At 33.0% G+C, this 19,347-nt stretch overlaps 1 protein-coding gene across 4 annotated transcripts; it reads right to left on the bottom strand.

Annotated features, from left to right (window-relative positions):
• Positions 1 to 5,785: 5,785 nt before the first annotated feature.
• On the bottom strand, positions 5,786 to 13,706 carry LOC114193179 (protein PAT1 homolog). 4 transcript variants are annotated; one of them, XR_003606235.1, is made up of 6 exons: positions 13,255 to 13,706; positions 12,231 to 12,367; positions 11,988 to 12,044; positions 10,029 to 10,092; positions 6,300 to 8,558; positions 5,786 to 6,189 (listed from the first exon to the last, which is right to left on the bottom strand). XR_003606235.1 is itself a non-coding variant. In XM_028082906.1 (5 exons), exon 5 carries the CDS (start codon positions 8,464 to 8,466, stop codon positions 6,418 to 6,420), a length of 2,049 nt encoding a protein of 682 aa, XP_027938707.1. In that variant the 5' UTR covers positions 8,467 to 8,558; positions 10,029 to 10,116; positions 11,988 to 12,044; positions 12,231 to 12,367; positions 13,255 to 13,706; the 3' UTR covers positions 5,786 to 6,417. The 4 variants fall into 4 exon arrangements, 3 of the variants coding, with proteins under 3 accessions (XP_027938707.1, XP_027938697.1, XP_027938715.1); XM_028082906.1 differs by having other exon boundaries at positions 5,786 to 8,558; positions 10,029 to 10,116; XM_028082896.1 differs by having other exon boundaries at positions 5,786 to 8,558.
• Between the last annotated feature and the right edge of the window lie 5,641 nt (positions 13,707 to 19,347).

Here is a 19,347-nt window from a genome sequence, read left to right as displayed (position 1 = left end):
AATCATGTTTCCATAGAGGCATCCTTCTGGAACTGGTTTAACATATGGTTTAAATTATCCTTCTCTTAACCAAGATCATTTGGTTCAAGGACTTGAACGTACCAAGAGAGTGACGCGTAAAGATACACCTAGTGTTTATGAGGTCTTGGTAGCAGACGTTAATGCCTTGGAATCCATAATTATAAAGCTAATTGGCAATATTGCTAGTATTAAACGGAAGCACAATCCTGAGAGAAAATCATTGCCAAAGACAAGTACACTAAGATGTTCCAAATGTGAAGGCTATGGGCATGAAACTCATCAATGTCCTAATAGGGATGCAAGTCCCATGACTCATGAAGACCTCAATAACTACATTTCATACTTGAGAGAGGAGGAAGAAAGGACAATGCAAAAATTAGATGTATTGAAAAGAAGGCAAGAGCGAAAGCTAAAAAGAGCCCATGAGAAGGAAACACTTATAGAAAAAGAAGCAAAGGAAAAGAGAGAAAGAGACAAGAAAGAAAAGAGAGAAAAAGAAGAGAAAGAAAAGAGCGAGAGAGAGAGAGGAGAAAGAAGAAGGCAGGAGAAAAGAGAAAGAAGAGCGAGAAAAGAAAGAAGAGAGTAGAAAAAGAGAGAAGGAAGAAAAGAGAGAAAAAGAAGAGAAAGAAAAGAGCGAGAAAGAGGAGAAAGAAGAAGGAGAGAGAAAAGAGAAAGAAGCGCGAGAAAAAGTAAAGAAAGAAGAGAGTAGAAAAAGAGAGAAGGAAGAAAAGAGAGAAAAAGAAAAAGAAATAAGAGAGCATTATGAATTGTCAATGAAAAAATGTACTAACTTTCCTCTTATTGTTTTATTACCTATGGACGAGTTATTCATCAAAGAGCAATGGCATCAACAATGGAAAGACAAAAGGATACTTAAGGAAGAATTATTTATCAAGCAACAAGGAGATCAACAATGGGAAGACGAAATGATGATGAAAAAAGACACAAGCTTAGAAATATACGCTCATGAATTAGCTTGTTTACCCATTTCTAGCAAACCTATGGGTGATCAAAGTCATACCTATAATTGGATTGTTTGTTTGAGCAATATTCTTTTTCTTCTCTTTGAGCATTTTATCTTTAATTTAAAATTGTTTGATGATTGGTGCAGGTGGGTATTTGACCCTGGAGGCAGAACTCCAAAATCTTTTATAATAAGAGATTGACCTCTTTCAGGATCCAAATCTCATTTTAGTAGAATTTCTATTATTTTATTTTCGATTTATGTCTTTGATTTAAGTTTGTGTTTGTGCATAGGACCTTCTAGAATTCGAGTCGAATTCTCTCCAAACAGGAGAGAATGATAAAGAATCTTCAAGTGAGACAAATTTGAGGTCAAATTCTCTTCAAGAAGGAGGGAATGATAGAGGACTATCCCAATATTCCATACAAGAAGAACTTGAAGATGAACCTTTACAATTTGAAGGACCTATGACAAGGGCAAGGAACAAGAGGTTGAAAGATCAAAACTATTCAAGGCTCCTAATGTTACAAGCAATTTGAAATTAAAAGAATATGAAGATCATGGCTTGAAGCACATTTGGAGGATAATTTTTAGGAAAATTAGTTTATGTTTTTAGACTTTGGGTTTCCTCTTAGAAATTAGTTATGTTCTATATTTTTGGGTTTTGGACTTTCTTTTATAAATTAGTTTATGTTTTGATGTTTTGGGCTTGGGCCATCTTGTAGGGTTCTCAAGTTTTCTTAAACTTATGTGCCTATATATAGAGGTACAAAAAAATATGTAGACAATTTTAGTCATATATTGAATTTGACTTAATTAAAGAGAGGATTCTCTTTGTTCTTGGCTTAGGCCTCCGGTTCTTATCAAAGATTAACATCTTTGTGGTGAATCTTCACTTGACTTATCAATCTGCTAGATTATGGCGTCCTCCATCTCTGTCTTATTCCGCCTTCTTCTCTGATTTATTCGTGTCGTGCCTCTTGAGGATTCAAATTCAGAAACGATCATACTCTTTCCTGGATAGGATCGTATCAGATAATCTACCAAAATCATTCCCAATAATGATTATATCATCAACATACACCATTAAGTACACATATTTTTTAAGGGAGGTGTGACAATATAAAACTGAATGATTTTCCTTATTGTGTTTCCACCCAAAAGTTTGAACAATGTGCCTGACTGAATTTTCTAAACCAAGCGTGTGGAGATTATTTGAGACCATAAACAAAGTGACTAAGTTTACAAACCAAACCAAACCCTTTGCGCAATAAATCCAAGAGGTTGTTCCATGTAATCTTCTTCCTCAGGATCACAATTTAAAAAAGCATTCATAATACATAATTGATGGAGATGTCAATGACAAATGGTTGTCATGGCAAGAAAAAGTCTGATAGTAGTCATTTTGTCTACTAGAGAGAAAGTATAACAATAGTCAAACCCAAAGATTTGGGTATATCCTTTTACTACCAATCAATCTTTCAAGCGATTAACTTCACCATTAGATCCATCTTTTATAAAATAGACCAATTGACAACCAAATTTCTTCTTTCTCGGTGAAAAAGGAACTAAGTCCCATGTACCACTACATTCAAGAACCTACGTCTCATCAATCATGGCTTGTCGCATTGGACTTGTCATTGGAGTTTATGGTTAGGAGGTGGGTGGAGAAGATGGTCCAAGTGAATTGGGATGATAAGATGAATTTGAATATTTGAAGAAATTAGAACTGTGGTAGTGTAAGATACACAAAGGACTCAACTAAAGGCTTAGGCAAAAGCTTTAGACATAGTTAAGATCTTACCTGGAAGAAAAGAAGAAAGCAATTTCTTCAATAAAAGGTGACACTTATAGGTATGTAATATCTTTTAGTATCAGGTGAATAACATTGATACCCTTTTCGATGATAAAATTATCCTAAAGGAAAAATTTGATAACTCGAGTTGAAAGTTTATCCAAACCTAAAGACATATCGTATACAAAACACAGTTAAATACTCGAGGAGGAATGTGAAACAAAGGTTCATTTTAAAACACAATGGAATATGGAACTTTAATGTCCAAAGACAAAGAGGATGTTCTATTAATAAGATAATGTGCAAAAAAGAATGAGTACAATTTCAACCTTGGCACCAAGCAACAAGGTACAAACAATTTCAACTAAGTGTCTATTCTTTCGCTTTTTTATACCCTTTTGTTGAGGTGTATGAGGACATGTGGACTAATGTAAAATGTCATGTGAGTTTAAAAGAGTGGAAAATTTAGGAGAAAAGCATGCTTTGACATTATCACCCCTTAAAATCTCGATCACTTGACCACATTGATTCTTGATTTCATTAAGGAATGACATGAAAATTATTAAAAGTAGAGATGTCAAAATGGATTCCAACCACTGGCTCACCATGAGTTCGAGCCGGGTTAGGTTGAGAAAAATTATGTTTTTTCAAAAGTAGGTTAAATTGAGCCTGACTCACTTAACTCACGGATTAAACGGGTTTAAGCTAGGTTGAAGGCGGGTTCACCCACTTAACCCACCAACAATTTTTTATTTAAAAAAATTGTTATAATTATTTAGTACTTCTAATTATATAAGTTCACAATTTCATATTTTTAATGCTAAAATGTTGCTCGATAATATTTGAATAGTTTGAATGTTTAATTATTTTGTTTGTAATGTGATATACGTTGATACTTTAATCTTTAGTTATTATCTTTATAATAATATGTTGAGAATTAGGTGAGTATTTTGATTCCACTATAATGAAAAATAAAGTCAATTCACTCTCATTGTAATGCAATAAATATATAAAATAAATTAAAAATATATATTTGTAAGTGAGTCAACCCACTAATCCACCAACCCGTGGTGGGTAGAGTTATATTGCAAAATTCTGACTAACAAAAAAAAGTGAGTTGGGTTGACCTGATCTTTTTTTAGCTCAACCCGTAGTGAGCCAACCCGTGTAAGCTAGGTTGACTCTGACTCCTCTAGTTAAAAATTCAAGTCAATCTTTCATTAAATAAATTAAAGTACAATGAGAATATTCATTAATAAGTGACTAAATAACAAACCTAAAGGATGAAATCCAACTTGGACTTCAAATATAAGAATGAATTACATAAAAGACAAAGTTACACCTTGATTTAGTTTTTTTTTTTTTTTTCTGGAAAAGGAGACCAAATATGTTTTCTTAATTAACATGACTCACATTTTAAGACTTGGAGTTTGCAAAGTTTTGGAATCTTCCTTTTTAATTTTGATAAATATAAATGACTCAAATGATCATATAAAAGCTTAGGTTAAGAGATGGGAATGCTAAACATTGATGGTCTATGCCTAGATAATAGAATCCCCTAAATTCATGTTCTTCACCAATTAATCAACCTATACTATGCTCTTGAATAACAAAAGATTTGCATCAAAGGTTGTAAAGAAATTTAAAAATTCAGTTAAGTGACTTAAGAAAATTAAGTTAAAAGGACAATTAAGGACAACAAGGAACATGTTTTAGGTTCAAAGATGGAAAAGGAGATTTGACCAACTCCTTAAGAAATGACTTTAGATCTATTGGTTAAAGTAATAACTTAAGGAATTTTAGAATGAGAAATGGAAGAAAGTAATAAAACATTAACAAAAATTTAAATGGAAACACTTAAGTCAATTATCCATGAACTTTAAGGTTTGAGAAATGCAAGCTTTTGATAAACTAGTTTAAGGTCGTGCTTCATTGCAAGCTTTTGATAAACTAGTTTAAATCAATTGAGATATTCTTAATATTATTCTTCATAAGAAATATGTTGTTTCGTTATCCTGCTAAAAAAATCATGTAAAGAGAAGCATTTATCTCGAGTGTGGCCAGCTCTCCTACAAAAAGAACATCAGTACGTTTGTATTCACTTTGAGAAAAGGTAGACATATTAATTCACGAACAATCAAAATTACAACAACAATCTATATTTCACAACCAATGCCAACTTGGTGGACAAGACTCAAAGATGATATGGTTACAAAAAGGTTACCAATAGCTGACATTGATGGTCAGAGGACAACATACATAGCTGACAATAAACAATTACCAACAAACAGATGACAACAACATATAATATTGAACAACAATAGAAAACCACATAACTAACAAAGCGAAAACAATCTGCCCTAATAACAACTTAAACTTAAAAAAAATATATATAACTTAAGAAATTGAATATTTCCCAAACTTATCTTTGTTATTTATAGGGGAAAATACATTAGAAATATCTAAGTATTTAATGCTAACAACTCATAAGTAAAGATGTTAATCACCGACATTAAATACCTATTTAACAACTACTTATATTTAGTAGATATTCTAACAATTGGTATTTTTTTACTTCACATGAATAAATTTTCCAACACCTAAGATTTTCTCGTAAAGAATCCAAGAAAGAATTTTGAAACATTTTAACTTTAACCGGTAAAATATACACTTGAATGTTCAATTTGAAACCATTTATTCTTTAAATCAGAACAATTTTATAATCCACGAGTCCTATATTTCAAATCAAGTGTTAAGTAAAATGCCGACTAGTTCATTTGGGAGATGTGTAAGAAATAAAATTCAAATCCGACTAAGCCAATTTAGAGGAATTTGGTTCTTAACCAAGCGCTGCAATTTGTTTAAATGGATCAATTATGAACCAAATTGATCTTGAACCGTTTATAGTAACTTTACAGTTAGTGGTTTTGATGAAGTACGAAAGAAATGATAAATAAATCAATACGGGAAAATTTACCAATGAGATTACAGAACCAATCATAACATCTTGGAAAAGACAAGTGCATTACTTGAACGATTCAAATATTCCATGTATTGCTTAGCCGCAAACGCAACAGCAAACTATATGATGATACAAAACTACAGTCTACAGCAATGGAAAAGGAGAGGAAACTGAAACCAAGAAACAAGGTTAACATAATTTATTCTTAGGAATGCCAACGCCACCTTTTTCGACCGGTTATAATTGGTCCATCCCATAATGCTACTTCAATTTGGACATGTGACGTCTATATAAAGGTAGATAAGGAGTATGAACACAACCACAATCCCATGCCTGAATGATGTAATAATAAAGAAACATGGGAATCCAACTTAAACACCTAAAACTTGACATACTACCCACTACTGTGCTCTAGAGAAACCACAAACCGAGCAACAATAAGCTCCCCTGTCAAAACAAAAAAAAAAAGGCAAGACAAGAGGAACAAATCAAGCCAAGTCTATCATAATACACAAAAGGCCTGATTGTAAATTTATCACAATGCTACATGGCATTACCGCAATATGCACCAGATCCTTCCCCATGAGACTGCTCCAAAGTAAATAGAACACAATGTTGTCCCTATGAAATTTTGTCATTGAACAGCTCCTCAGATGAATGTGTTCAATTATCGAATTAACTCAGCACTGACTCCGAGTTCACATGGTGACCATGGCCCCCAGAATTACCATTAAATCCAACAACAGGTATAGAGCGCTGAGCAAAATCAAGTAATAATTTTTTCTGGTGATCATCGGTGTGAGGTAAACTTGCACGTAAGAGCTCAACTGGCATTTCCTTGCTAATAGCTTTAGCAGCATCTGCACCAATGGCAGCCATATTTGGTGTCCCTTGTATAAGGAATGATTGCATTACACCATCATATTTACTCACACAATACTTGGTCAGAAGGACAAAGAATTCATCAAATGTAGCCTGCCAAAGTGAACGGTTTGCAATATTATAATTGCTAGCAGCATGAGGATCAGTTAGAAGTTCAGTTGCCCTTTCAAGCACGGATACTAGAATAAGGGAAGCCCCGTCTCCAGCTGAACTTCCAAGGGGACGTAGGGGAGGTGGATCAGAAGTACAAACAGCAGCTGCTAGACAAGCACTAATTGCACTAAGATCCATTTCACGGATGCATCTTGAAACAACCTTTGCAAGGTTATTAATAGTGTCTGCTGAAGCTGGATCAGAGGGGAGATTACCAAATAAAAACCTTAAGTGCCGAAAGATAGCCATGCAGGCTACCCGCATTAGATCACCACCAGGAAAAAGCAGTTGAAGGTACCTAGCAAGAAGCTTTCTACCCTTGGGTAGAGAAACTATCCTTAGAAAAACAAAGTCATCTTTTGCAGCAAGTGTAACTGTACGTCCATTCTTTCCCAGTGGATCAACTAACTGAAGAGAGGTAGCAAGTCCTTCCAAAAGACCCTGCCGTTTCCGTTTTAACTGAAGACCGCCATCTTGGAGCTGATTAAACTGTAGGAAACGATCAATATCATCTACATCAAGAAGAAGATAAATACCATCTTCAATTGTAACCCTAGCTGCAAGCATTGGTTCCTGTTCAAGGGGTTTCTCTGAAATGCTTTGCTCAGGACTACCTACATTAGAGGAATTTGGAGGATCAACTTCCAGTAGAGGACGGGGCCTACGAATCGATGAGAATGGAACCCTCCCTAGAGCATCAACCTGAAGAAAAGCATGTGGTTCAGTATTAGAAGAGGGTCGTAGAGGAAGTTCCCTTATTTGAGCTGGACTAAAGTGGTGCCTCAATTTAGCACCAGAAGACTTTTTTGCAAGACAGCCTTGGTGATAATAATCATCAACATATGGATCATTGCTATGTGTTGCTGCAAGTTGCATTCTAAGAATATTCTCAATTTCATCAGTAGTCATATACTTGGATCTAAATCTAGGCCATCCACTATTGCTTCTATGGCCACTTGTATCAAAACCCTGAGGGGTAAACCGGAGATTCGGCCTACCTATTTGAGCTGATTTTGGCATTTGATCCCTCAGTTCCATCAGCCCCAGCATCTGATCATACTTGTTAATCATGGGTAAACCTGAGGAAATATTGGGATGATCTCCAGGATATAACCCTGCCTGGCTTACCAATTGATTCTGCATTATCTGATTAAGAGGGGAACCACTAGGAAATTGGCGCATGTTTCCACCGAAAGGTGGCCCATGATTTGTTCCACTCATCTGTAACGCAGGATTGGAGAAATGAGTACGATTTTGAGGTGACAGTGCCATCTGAGCTCCCATAGCATGGTAAGGAATGTTTAAATGCCCTGTATTATGACTTGGAGAAGCTTGCTGAGATCTACCACTGGGTGGAGGATAAGAAGTAAATGAAGAGTTCGGTACCAAAATTGGCTCACTAGAAAAGTGAGGAAATTCCTGCTGCTTGTCAGGATATAAAGGTGTTCTATGCAATGGCCTTGTTTCTTGTAAGTGAGCAATTGTGGAATGTGGTTGTGATGACCACCGTTTTCCATCGTGAGTAGTCTCAGAACCATACATATGCTGATCAAACCAGTTGGGAGCCGTTTCACCAGGTTGGAGCTGGTGATGTTGTTGCTGCCTAGGCTGCTCAGGATATGAGGATGTCCTGTACAAGGCCTTTGGTTCATGTAACTGAGAAAGAGAAGAATGAGGTTGCGATGACATTCTTCTTCCATCCAGAGAACCCTCATTATCATAAGCATTCTGTTCATACCAGTTAAGAACATCGTCCTTTTGTGCCCATTCAGCTGCAGAATCTGAATAAGATATAAGATAATAAATAATTCAGTTAAGTGGAAATTTTTGCATACAGTGACAATAGAAGAAACAAGAATGCTAAAAGCCAAGATGTAAGGTCACTGGGAACTCAAAGACACACAAAACCTCATCTTAATTCATCAATCTTCAGAGCTGGATTTTACAGACAACATAGTCTGATGAAATATCATATCCAGTAAACATCTGTGCTCCACCTAAACTATTTATTTGATTACTCAGTGACCAAAGGAATCAACTCTACAGCCTAAACATATTCAAGTTTGCAAGTTTTGCCCAGCTACTTTTTTTATTCTTAAGTTTTTCTACATAGAAGAGTACCACATGATAAATAGTCATGCAACAAAAACCCTCACCTCTTTTCCATTGACATAGAAAGCTTGGACCATATTATTACAGGTTACAAATGCATGCTTGCACAATTGCAAAAATAACTTAATTTTAAATACATATGCATGCTAACGATTATCCTTTTGGTGACGGAGTTTTCCACAGTACATTACACTAATGTCATCCTCCAGAGAACAAAACAGTATATTATTACTGAGTGTTTTGATGCTGTATCATTTGTATGGTATCAGAGCTCTAATGATGGTAGATGTAGATGATTCATTTGACAATGAAAGCTTCAAGGTGTATACTAGAAATAAAAATGGTGACTTAAACTTTATATATTTCTCAACATTCCAATGTATCTAACCAACAAAGCTATTACAGAGTCTATAGGAAATTAACCACCTTATAATTATAATAACTTGATGAGGTGTTTCCTCCACAGTTAGTGGTGTGTCAATTTATGCAGTCTCTTATCATCAGAGTGTAATGGTACAACTTATGAGATATTTAGGTATGCTCTGAATCAAGGATTGTTACATGAGAACAAAGGGAAGGCTCAAATTGAGGGATACTACGCGTATTAGGCTGATATGCTAGTCAATACCAGGTCTACCATCAGATGCTGCATTGTATTCTGGAAAAGTTAGACTAAAATGTGGTTTCTAGATCAAGTGCAGAGACCGAATAACAAGCTATATCAATGTCTTATATGAACTAAGGAGAGGGCAAAAAAGTTACTTCATGAGATAAAAGTTTCGAAATGTAGATCATATGAAGTTCCATTGTGATAATCAAGCAGCTTTAACAACATGAGTAAGATTTCCTCAAGCAAATCAGCTTTTTCTTCACTTTTCAAATCAGCTTTTTTTTTTCACTTTTCAAATTAAACAAACGCCACTCCAAATTAACCTATTCCAACTTCCAAGTATTAATCCTAACACCTTTATGCTTACACTTCATATAAACAAGTATCACGAATGAGATGGCCTCGCTATAAATAATAGAATGGAAATATATTACAAATGTTAAATAAATACAAAATTAAAATCAATGAAGAAAAGGAGCAATAAGTTATGATAAAAAAAATACATGGAAAATCCATTACAATTACTCACTTTGCCTTGATCCCTGTTCACCAATATATTCTGTGCTTTTTGGTCCACTTACAACCTTGTTCAACTACCCAAAAAGAAAAAACTTAATCTTCGTATCAACATGCACAAAGCAAAACATGTGATCACATACTTGAGTATTATTATCAAAATTATAAAAGAAACATAATTATAAAGCTAAGCATAAAAAGAAACACAGAAAAAAAGATCAAAAACTATCTGTTGTGTTGGAGAAAGAAGTCATTAATTTACCTAACAAATACAATTGAATAGGCCTGAAATATCCTACGAATCAAGCTAGCCTTTCATTAAACCAATAATGTCACTTTCTTTTTTCTAACGTTCAGTCATTAATTTACCTAACAAATACAATTGAATAGGCCTGAAATATCCTACGAATCAAGCTAGCCTTTCATTAAACCAATAATGTCACTTTCTTTTTTCTAACGTTCTTTTGTGGGAGATAACGACTAAAGTCCCATAAGTCTAAATTCCCTGCATACATGTTTGCATAACATGTAATTTCAACCGAACCCGTCTAGTGGAGATTTTGTTCAGTATTTCTTGCTAAACTTAATCATTTAACCAAGGTTAGGAAATCTTAATAGTCAGTCCACCAAGCTTTTTGCAAAGTTTCTAAACAGAACAAGGTTGCATGATCCAGACAATACTGATACATAGGAATGCCACAGGATTTGGATTCAACAACAGAAAAGATGTTGGCATATTACTAATTATTTCTCTCATTTTTCAAGAAGGAAACAAGGAAACAGAAAATAAAGATGAGAAAAATAATACATACAAGAATTTGATGGGGTACAACCTAGAGAGACCTACATCCACAGGCCAAATGAGGAAAACGGATAATGACAATCGAAATTAAAGTGAGCAGTAGGAAAACTCATAATGACAAATGGAAATTAAAGTGAGCAGCCACTTTAACGACTAAGAATAGGGTACATTTTCATCTTCACTTTTCCTTCCACTTTCATAATCTCCCCCTCACCACACACGTACTCATCTCCTAATACTATCGAATTTCCTTTTTGCTTCATTGTGGAACTTTCTAAGCAACATTCTAGGTTGTTATCTCGAATATATCTAACCAGGTATTATTGCTTTCCTTTTTCCATCCTGCATGATTCTATCACACTTTAGCAGTGCCTGAAAACGATGCAAGATTCTATACGAAGTATCTATATTGATTATTTCTTCAAGTGATCAACTTATTATTTGTTATTAGAAGCAGCTAACACTAATCTCAAGGACATTGCTAATAATATGAAACGCTAGTGGATTTGGTATTAGAAAAACATGGATTATTGCTCATTTTAACATACAAAAAAAAAAATCTAGAAAGAAACCACCATTCCCACTTGTCAAACTTCCAACTCTCTAGTACTAGGATGGTCAACAAGCATAGGATCACTAAAATGAAATAGAGTACGCAAAAAGATCAAGCTTCTAGCTTGATACCTTAAACTAATTTGAAACAAAATTATTTTTCATAGTCAATCAAAATTCTAGCACATCAAATGAGAACATTGAGAAACAGGACCAAATCAATTTCTTGCTTAACCTTTTTGTCACAGGAACATTGAGAAATAAAAATAAAAATAAAAATAAAAAACAAATGAAGCCGAACTATGACCTAAAATAAAGGTTCAGAAATATCAATAACATAAAAAAAAAAAAAAAAAACATTTTTACTTCTTTGTACGTCACAAGCCTTAACTGACTTATTTGAATCAATACAGGGTTTACTTTGTTCATATCCTACACAACGATAAACTTCATATATCATATATAATATAATATAAATATTAAAATAAATAATTTATCAATTCTTTAATGAATGCAGCAAATTTGATAATATCATCATGACAATATTTTAGTTAATTATCTAATAAAAATACAAACCACTCCAGGAGAGAATCATATTTCATAATTTAACAGCCTTACCTTCCAAAATGTAGTACTGAGATCATCAATATCAGAGAGAGATTTTAAATCCTCAGCCTGTAAATTGGAATGAGTTTCTAATAGCATCAGATCGATTTAAGAGTCAATGACGAGTACCAGTCAATATCCATTGATTTTAGGAGGGGTGGGGAAGGAAGCAGAGATTATGCCAACATTTTTATATTTAAAATTATTCTGGAAACAAAATTTGAGGTTAAAGTCAAAAGAATTATGGACATTAACCTCTTCTCTGTTGACAATGAACTCCCCATTAGACTCAAGCAAATCGTCATCATCTTCTAACCCTCCCAGCTCAACTTCTTGAACAGCACTATCCGAACCAAAAAATGCATATTGCGATGCATCAAAAACAGCACCTTCTGCATAGGGGAAAATGTTTCAACCATTAGAACTATTTAAAATGAAAAGTATAGGATGCACGGGTGATGGCATAATATCAAGTCATAATGTCAAGTTTACAAATATGTCAAACAATTATTTAAATATGTAAGACACCAAGCATTGCATAAAGTCAAAAGATACACAAGTAAGACAATTGTAAGACACTTTGTAAGACATCACACCAATTTCAAAATGTAAAGCTGCAAAAAATCGTCATAATAATCCTAATGGAAATGAGTTATTCATTGAAAGTGCAACAAGGCTTTCACTAAAATAGAAGAATTGTAAATAAAAATAATATTCATATAACAAAAGCATTGACACGTGGAGAAATAAATATCTCTTGACTCAGCACTATCTGGATTTGCACACAAAAAAAACAGTCCTGGATCAACTACCAGTGTAAAACAGATAGAGAACCATTACACAGTCACCCAACAGTCCGGTTATCAACTACAGCAGTCAACAGCAACATACCCCAAAAGATGGCAACAAAAAAATCCAATTCATATGAAATAATCAGCATATTAAACTTTCTAGAATTCATAACATCAACAAAAGGTTTTGGTTCAGCTACTCAGCATGCCGTGTAAGAACTTAGAACCTAAGAACTTAGAACCTGAAGCGTATAAGGCTACTGTGTGTGAACTGAAGATAACAACCAACAAACAGAAATGCAAAAGAACTCCTAACAATAAAAACCAGTAATATTGGATCAATTTTTTCTTAAAATTCAAATCAAATTAGTGGATAAAACAGACCAGATCTAAATGAACAAACTGAATAAAAAAAAAAACACGGACAAACACCCATCAAGATAAGGTTAAGATAGAAAATAAATTGAATCCAGGAAGATGAAGCAAACCTGTGGAAACATTCCCCAGTTGCCTAAGATCCTCTGTGTTGGGAACTCCCCCAACATCACCCCCAGTTCCAAACCCATCCATATCCACCATGAAAAGAAAGCGAAAACAAAACCCAGAAAGAAAAACCAAAATATTCAAAGAGAAAAGAGAATCCAATACAGAAAAGATTGAAACTTTAAACACTATATCTTTCTCAGTAAAACTTGAAACTTAACCCGAAGAAAAAGGGAAAAACGAAGAAGAAGAATATCCGTGCAAGCAATTGAGCGCATGAAAAAGGATTATAATTTGGATCAAAGCCAAGGAGAAAAATAGGAGGAAGAAGATAAAAGAAAAAGAGGAAGAGACTGGGGAACCCTACAAATACAAAGGAGATATAGATTGAGATTTATTTCAGAATTTTTTTTTGTTTGTGTAGAAGAACCCTAAAACCGGAACCGGAATACGACTAATCGATAAATATTTTATAAACAGCAGTTATGGACAGATTTATTTATATGTGCATTCTAACAAAATTTACATGATTGTTAATATCTATTAAACTGACAAATAATTTTAATATAAATAAATAGTATATAATGTAATGTTTATTCAAATCATTTCATTAAATTAGTGTTGATTTTTATAAAAATTATTTTAAAAACTAGTAAAAAGTATTTTGTATTAACCGATAGTTTAAATTACGTTGAAATATATATTATTTAATTTTTTTCAATAGTTAGTATATTTAGTATTTTAACTTTGTGCATTATCATAGATATTTATAAATATAAATGCAAATTTCTCTTTCCTATATCCATATCTATATATATATATATATATATATATCTTTATATCTATAAATACATCTATCCCTTTTATCTACATTTATTTTTTAATTTTACTTTTCAAATAATATTTTTGAATTAAATATCTATTTTATCAATATTATCTTTTAAGTAACTATTTATTTAAATTTCTATTTTTAATAACTAATGACAACTTATAAAAAAACTATAAATGTAAATGACTTATTTTTATAATTATTTTTAATAAAAAGTATTTTATAGTTTAACTAACTTTTGCTATAAAAGAAGTGATAATATTCTTTATGTGAAATTGTCTTTGAATTTAAATGAGTATAATATGTCTAGTATTTGATTTTTTTTAAAATACATTATTTTTTAATTGTTTATATTTTTTTTCAATTTTGTCTTTTAAATAATTTTCTTAAATTATTTGAAGATTTTCTTTTTTGATGTGCACATATATTTTTCCAATTTACTCTATAAATAATTTTTTAAATTAAAAGAATTATTTTATCAACATTATCGTCTAAGTGACCATTTGTTTAAATTTTTAAATTTTATATTTTTAATAACTGCTAACAACTTATAAAAAAACTATGCAAATTATTTATTTTTTAATAAAAAATACTTTTTATTTTTATTAACTTTTTGTATAAAACAAAAGTGGGTTATATTTTTTTTTATGTGAATTTGTCTTTAATGAATATGAATATGTATATAAATTTTTAAAATTCAATAAATAAATATATATATATATATATATATATTGATTTACATTTTTAAAATACTTATAATTTATTATATAATCTAATAAACTTAATATTTAGTTTTCACTTTAACTTTTTCTCTTTCCCTCTTTCACTATAAAACCTTAAAAGATATAATAATATTATATATATATATATATATATATATATATATATATATGGTTTTCTTTTATTTTGATATATTGATTTGTTAATTATTTTAGAAGATCTATTTTATTTAAAATATTATATTTCAAAGAATTATTAAAGAGATATTCAAAATACATATTTGAATATATATATTCAAATGATATTCAAAGAAATATTCAAAGAATTATTAAGAAGGTATTTAAGATAATATATATATATATATATATATATATATTATCACATATTTAAATGTTAAAGTATATTTTAAATATCTTTTTAATAATTTTTGAAATATAATATTTTAAATAAAATAGATCTTCTAAAATAATTAACAAATTAATATGTCTTTTATCAGAATAAAAGAACGCCTTTTATTTATATATATATATATATAATTTAATATTGTTATATGACATTATAAATTTTAAATGATTATAAAGTGTATGGGAATTAACTTTACCTTATATTTGGATAAGGATGTTGATAATTTTAAGAAATTGAAATATTTGATATTTAAATTACTTATAATTGAATTCTCGTTATTTTTGAATAATTAGTTTGAATTATGTAATTGAAATATTTTATATTTCAATTTCATTTTTGGGTTTGACTTAATTTAGTTTGATCTTTAATTCGGTTAGAGCTATTAAAACGGGTAATCCGACTCGACCCAGCTCAACCCATCACGGGTTGATGATATAGTGAACCAATCCAACCCGGCTCACTTCTTAGCGAGCTAAAAAAATTTGAACCCGGTCCGGTCCACCACGGGTTGGTGGGTTAAACGGGTTGATTCACGGGTTCACTTAATTAAAAAAAAATTATTTTTTTTATTTATTTTTTGAATCAAAACTAAATTATAATTCTAATTAAAATCTAAATAAACTTTAATACAATCCAAATACAAACCAAAATAAAAAAATACAAATTATTTATGTGTTGGCTAAAAAAAACTCTTGTGTACCCTTTTATCTGCGGGTTGGTGAGCCAACCCGGCTCACCACGGGTTCAACCTGGATGAGCCGAGTTTTAGATGAGTCGGGTCAAAAATTAACCCGTATTAAAATTTGTAAAAAAATTTCAACCTAACCCGACCCGAACCCGTGGTGAGTCGGGTTGGCTCGTGGGTTTCAACTCATTTTGACAGCTCTAAATTTGGTATTACTCGTCTTGACCTTTGGTTCAAGTCGACCCGAGAGATTCGACTTTAGTTGGTTCAACCTAGGTTGATTCAGATCAATTCAACATCGACATAATTTGAATCGATTTGTCCTCAAACGATTCGGCTCGAGTGGACACGACTCAACCTTCAACTAGAGTAGATTACTTTAATCTTTATGTCTAGGCCAACTCAAATAGACCTTCGGCTCGGACCGACCCTTCTCGACTTTCGTCCCGAGCTGACTCGTGTTTACCTTCATCCCGGGTCAACCTTCGACCTAGACCGACCTGACTCGACCTTTTATCCAGACCAACTTGACTCGACCTTCGACTTAAGTCGTCTCGTCTCAACTTTTGGCTAAGGTCGCCTAGTCCCGACCTTTAGCATAGTCTAACTCGGTTCGCCTTTTGGCTTGGCTCGACCTTTTGCCCTACTTGGTCTGGCTTGATTTTCGACCTGAAATGGCTCGACCTTCGGCTTAGACCAGCCCAACTCGACTTGGGGCCTTGGCCAGCCCGGCTTGACCTACGGTCTAGGTCGAATCGGCTTGATTTTCGGTTCAAGCTAAATCGAATTGACCTTTGTCCCGGGCCGACTTGGCTCGACTTTCTTCTTTAGCTAACTCAACTCGACTTTTGACCTGGCTCAATGTTTGGCCTAGCCCGTTCGGCCTTTGACCAGGCCCGACCTTCGGCCTGGTTCAGCCTGGCTCGACCTTCAAATTTGGCCGACCCGACTCGACCTTCGGCCTGGCTAGACCTTTAACTCGAACTGACTCGTCTCGACTTTCTGCCTAACATGACTCGACATTTTGGACATGTGAACTTTTTTTGCCCTAACCAATGAGCAATTTCTTAACTTACGAGTTTCAATTTTCTTTTTTTTTAGTGAATTTCAAATTCTACTATTTTAGTTATTTGAAATAACTTCTTAAAATTCCTCAATTTCAATTTCCTTTTAATTTCCTTATCCAAATATATATTTTTTCTTGAAAGAATTTCAAATTCTCCAAATAAATGAATTACTCTCTTAAACTACCACATTCAAACACACCATTAAGGTATTTTGTGCAATTAGCTTGTATGTAGGACTTACTGAAGGTGAGCCTCAGCTTTTTGAGTGTATGTTGAGGGATGAGACTCCTTACATCTTACATAAGCTAGTGATCAAACTTGAAAACCGTAGAAGCTTAGTTGTGCCTTTCGTTATAGGATGGGAGATGATTATCTTATGAATCTCCTCTATAATAATGTCACCCACATCCATCATATAGCATCTTCATGATGTAACAGATTAATTAGGTCGTGTCCATAGTTATCCATGAGACATGTGAGTTTGGTGTCACATTTGAGAAGAGGAATGTGACCTAAATTATTAGCTACATATAGTTGTGCAACTATCTGCTTAGGCGTGACATTCTTCATCATGGCTTGAAATTTTTCCCTCTATATCCTCATCAATTATATATATATATATATATATATATATATATATATATATTCTAGAAATTTGTAGGTACTCCTTCATAGCATTGCTATCATAGTTGATTCATCTTCCTCTCACCTAAGAAATTTTATCCTTATCATAAATCTTCAATGGATAAATATTAGCGTTGAATTTCCTCACAACTATCTCATTGTATGAAGCATTTGTAGAATCCAACACGTCCCAAGAAACTTTTGATGCTAAGTTTTGCATGAAGTCCATTTTTGTTGGATCAACCTCAATGCCTTTTTTAGAGATCTTATGTCCAAGCAAAATTGCTTCTTTCACCATGAAGTGACATTTTTTTCCAATTAAGAACCAAATTGGTGTTTACACAACATGTTATAATTGTGTTGTGATTCTCTAGACATTAATCAAATGATGATTCAGAAAAAGAGAAGTCATCCATCAAAATCTAAATGTTTTTTTCTATAGATTCTTTTTGTATTAGTTAGATTGCCCTTCTCTTTTTTCTATGTTGTCCTTCCCATCTTTGTGTAATTGCTAGGAGGCCCTTCTCGTTGTCTATTTAAGAAGGCCTCCCCACCATATGTAAAAGGTTAATTAATGTTAATTTAAAGACATCGTTGTGTGCATTTGTGAGCTTTGTTCTTGTGAGAGTGTTCTACTCCTAGTCTTATTTGTAACCTTGACTGAAGTGGTGGCAACCACAAATTATTTGGATGGCCTAATAGACCAAGTGGCGTGCCTCATTCCATCCCTTATCCCATTATATTCTCTTTTGATGTAGGTTCATTATAGCTTTTATGAAATATGGTGTTTGAGTTCTTAAGAAAACCTAGAGAAGGTCACCACTGAACATTAAGATAATAAGATATCTATATGTGAAGGTTCACTTCTAAAGATTCTAGAGAAGGAGAGTGATGGTTTGAATTAAGAAACAAAATAAAATGATAAGGTAATATCAAAGTCAAATTGAAATAAAGGAAAATAATAACAAAATGGAAGCAATAGAAGATGGAAATAGTGAAGAGGAAGCACACCACTCTTAGGTGAGGACCAAATGACCAACTCTTTCCTAGATATGAGTGATGGAGTCGCCACTTGCTAAGCAAGGTAAGGAAAATGAGAGCTTTCACCCCTTGGAGAAAGGCCTCACAATTTTTGTTGAAACATATAGTGTATAAACTCAAAATGATCAACCCTTTCACAAGCTTATGAACACCTCTATATTAATTCTAGGGGCCTTTATGAAATAAACAAAAGTACAAAAGGTTATCTAAGAAATTACCAAACCCTACTTTCTATAAGCATCTTCTAAGAATGGCACAAACTAAAGGGTGGTGGGAAACACTAAGGTGATTCTAGGGCAAGACAATGAACGTCTCTACAAAAGGCTAAAAATTACCAAAGGTGAAAAGGAGACAAAAGTTTCAAAGGTACATTTGTTTTATTCCTTTTACTTTATACTTTACTCTCTCTTCCACATAAGCTCCATGTCATCTCCACTTTACACCTATTCAAGCCTTTTTAACCTAATTAAACCTACAAAACACATAAACATAGATTAACATGTTGGCTTAAGTCAAGTCAACTCTAGTCAACAGGTCAAACCTAGTCAAATATCAACAAGTCAAATAAGCTTGAGTCAACTAAATCAACTTAGGAAAATCAACATAATGAAATGCAAAATAAGGATATAGGCGAAAGACTAGAAGTCTCCTATCTAGACATGCTCCTTGTGATCCTTCTTGGGAGAGCTTCCATTGCATTTTGTGTGGTCAAGCCTTCATCATCATC

This window comes from Vigna unguiculata, chromosome 1, assembly GCF_004118075.2.
Source record: "Vigna unguiculata cultivar IT97K-499-35 chromosome 1, ASM411807v1, whole genome shotgun sequence".
Classification (NCBI taxonomy): domain Eukaryota; kingdom Viridiplantae; phylum Streptophyta; class Magnoliopsida; order Fabales; family Fabaceae; genus Vigna; species Vigna unguiculata.
Note: the sequence above shows the minus strand (reverse complement) of the source record. Positions and strands in the feature narration are given on the sequence as shown.

Bases quoted from the DNA above. Each gene is read 5' to 3' on its own strand.
- LOC114193179 (XM_028082896.1), bottom strand. From the start codon at position 13,345: ATGGTGGATATGGATGGGTTTGGAACTGGGGGTGATGTTGGGGGAGTT. The intron at 12,368-13,254 runs GTTTGCTTCATC...TCCCCTATGCAG, and splicing joins ACTGGGGAATGTTTCCACAG to AAGGTGCTGTTTTTGATGCA. The intron at 8,559-10,028 runs GTGAGTAATTGT...TATCTTATTCAG, and splicing joins TGAACAGGGATCAAGGCAAA to ATTCTGCAGCTGAATGGGCA.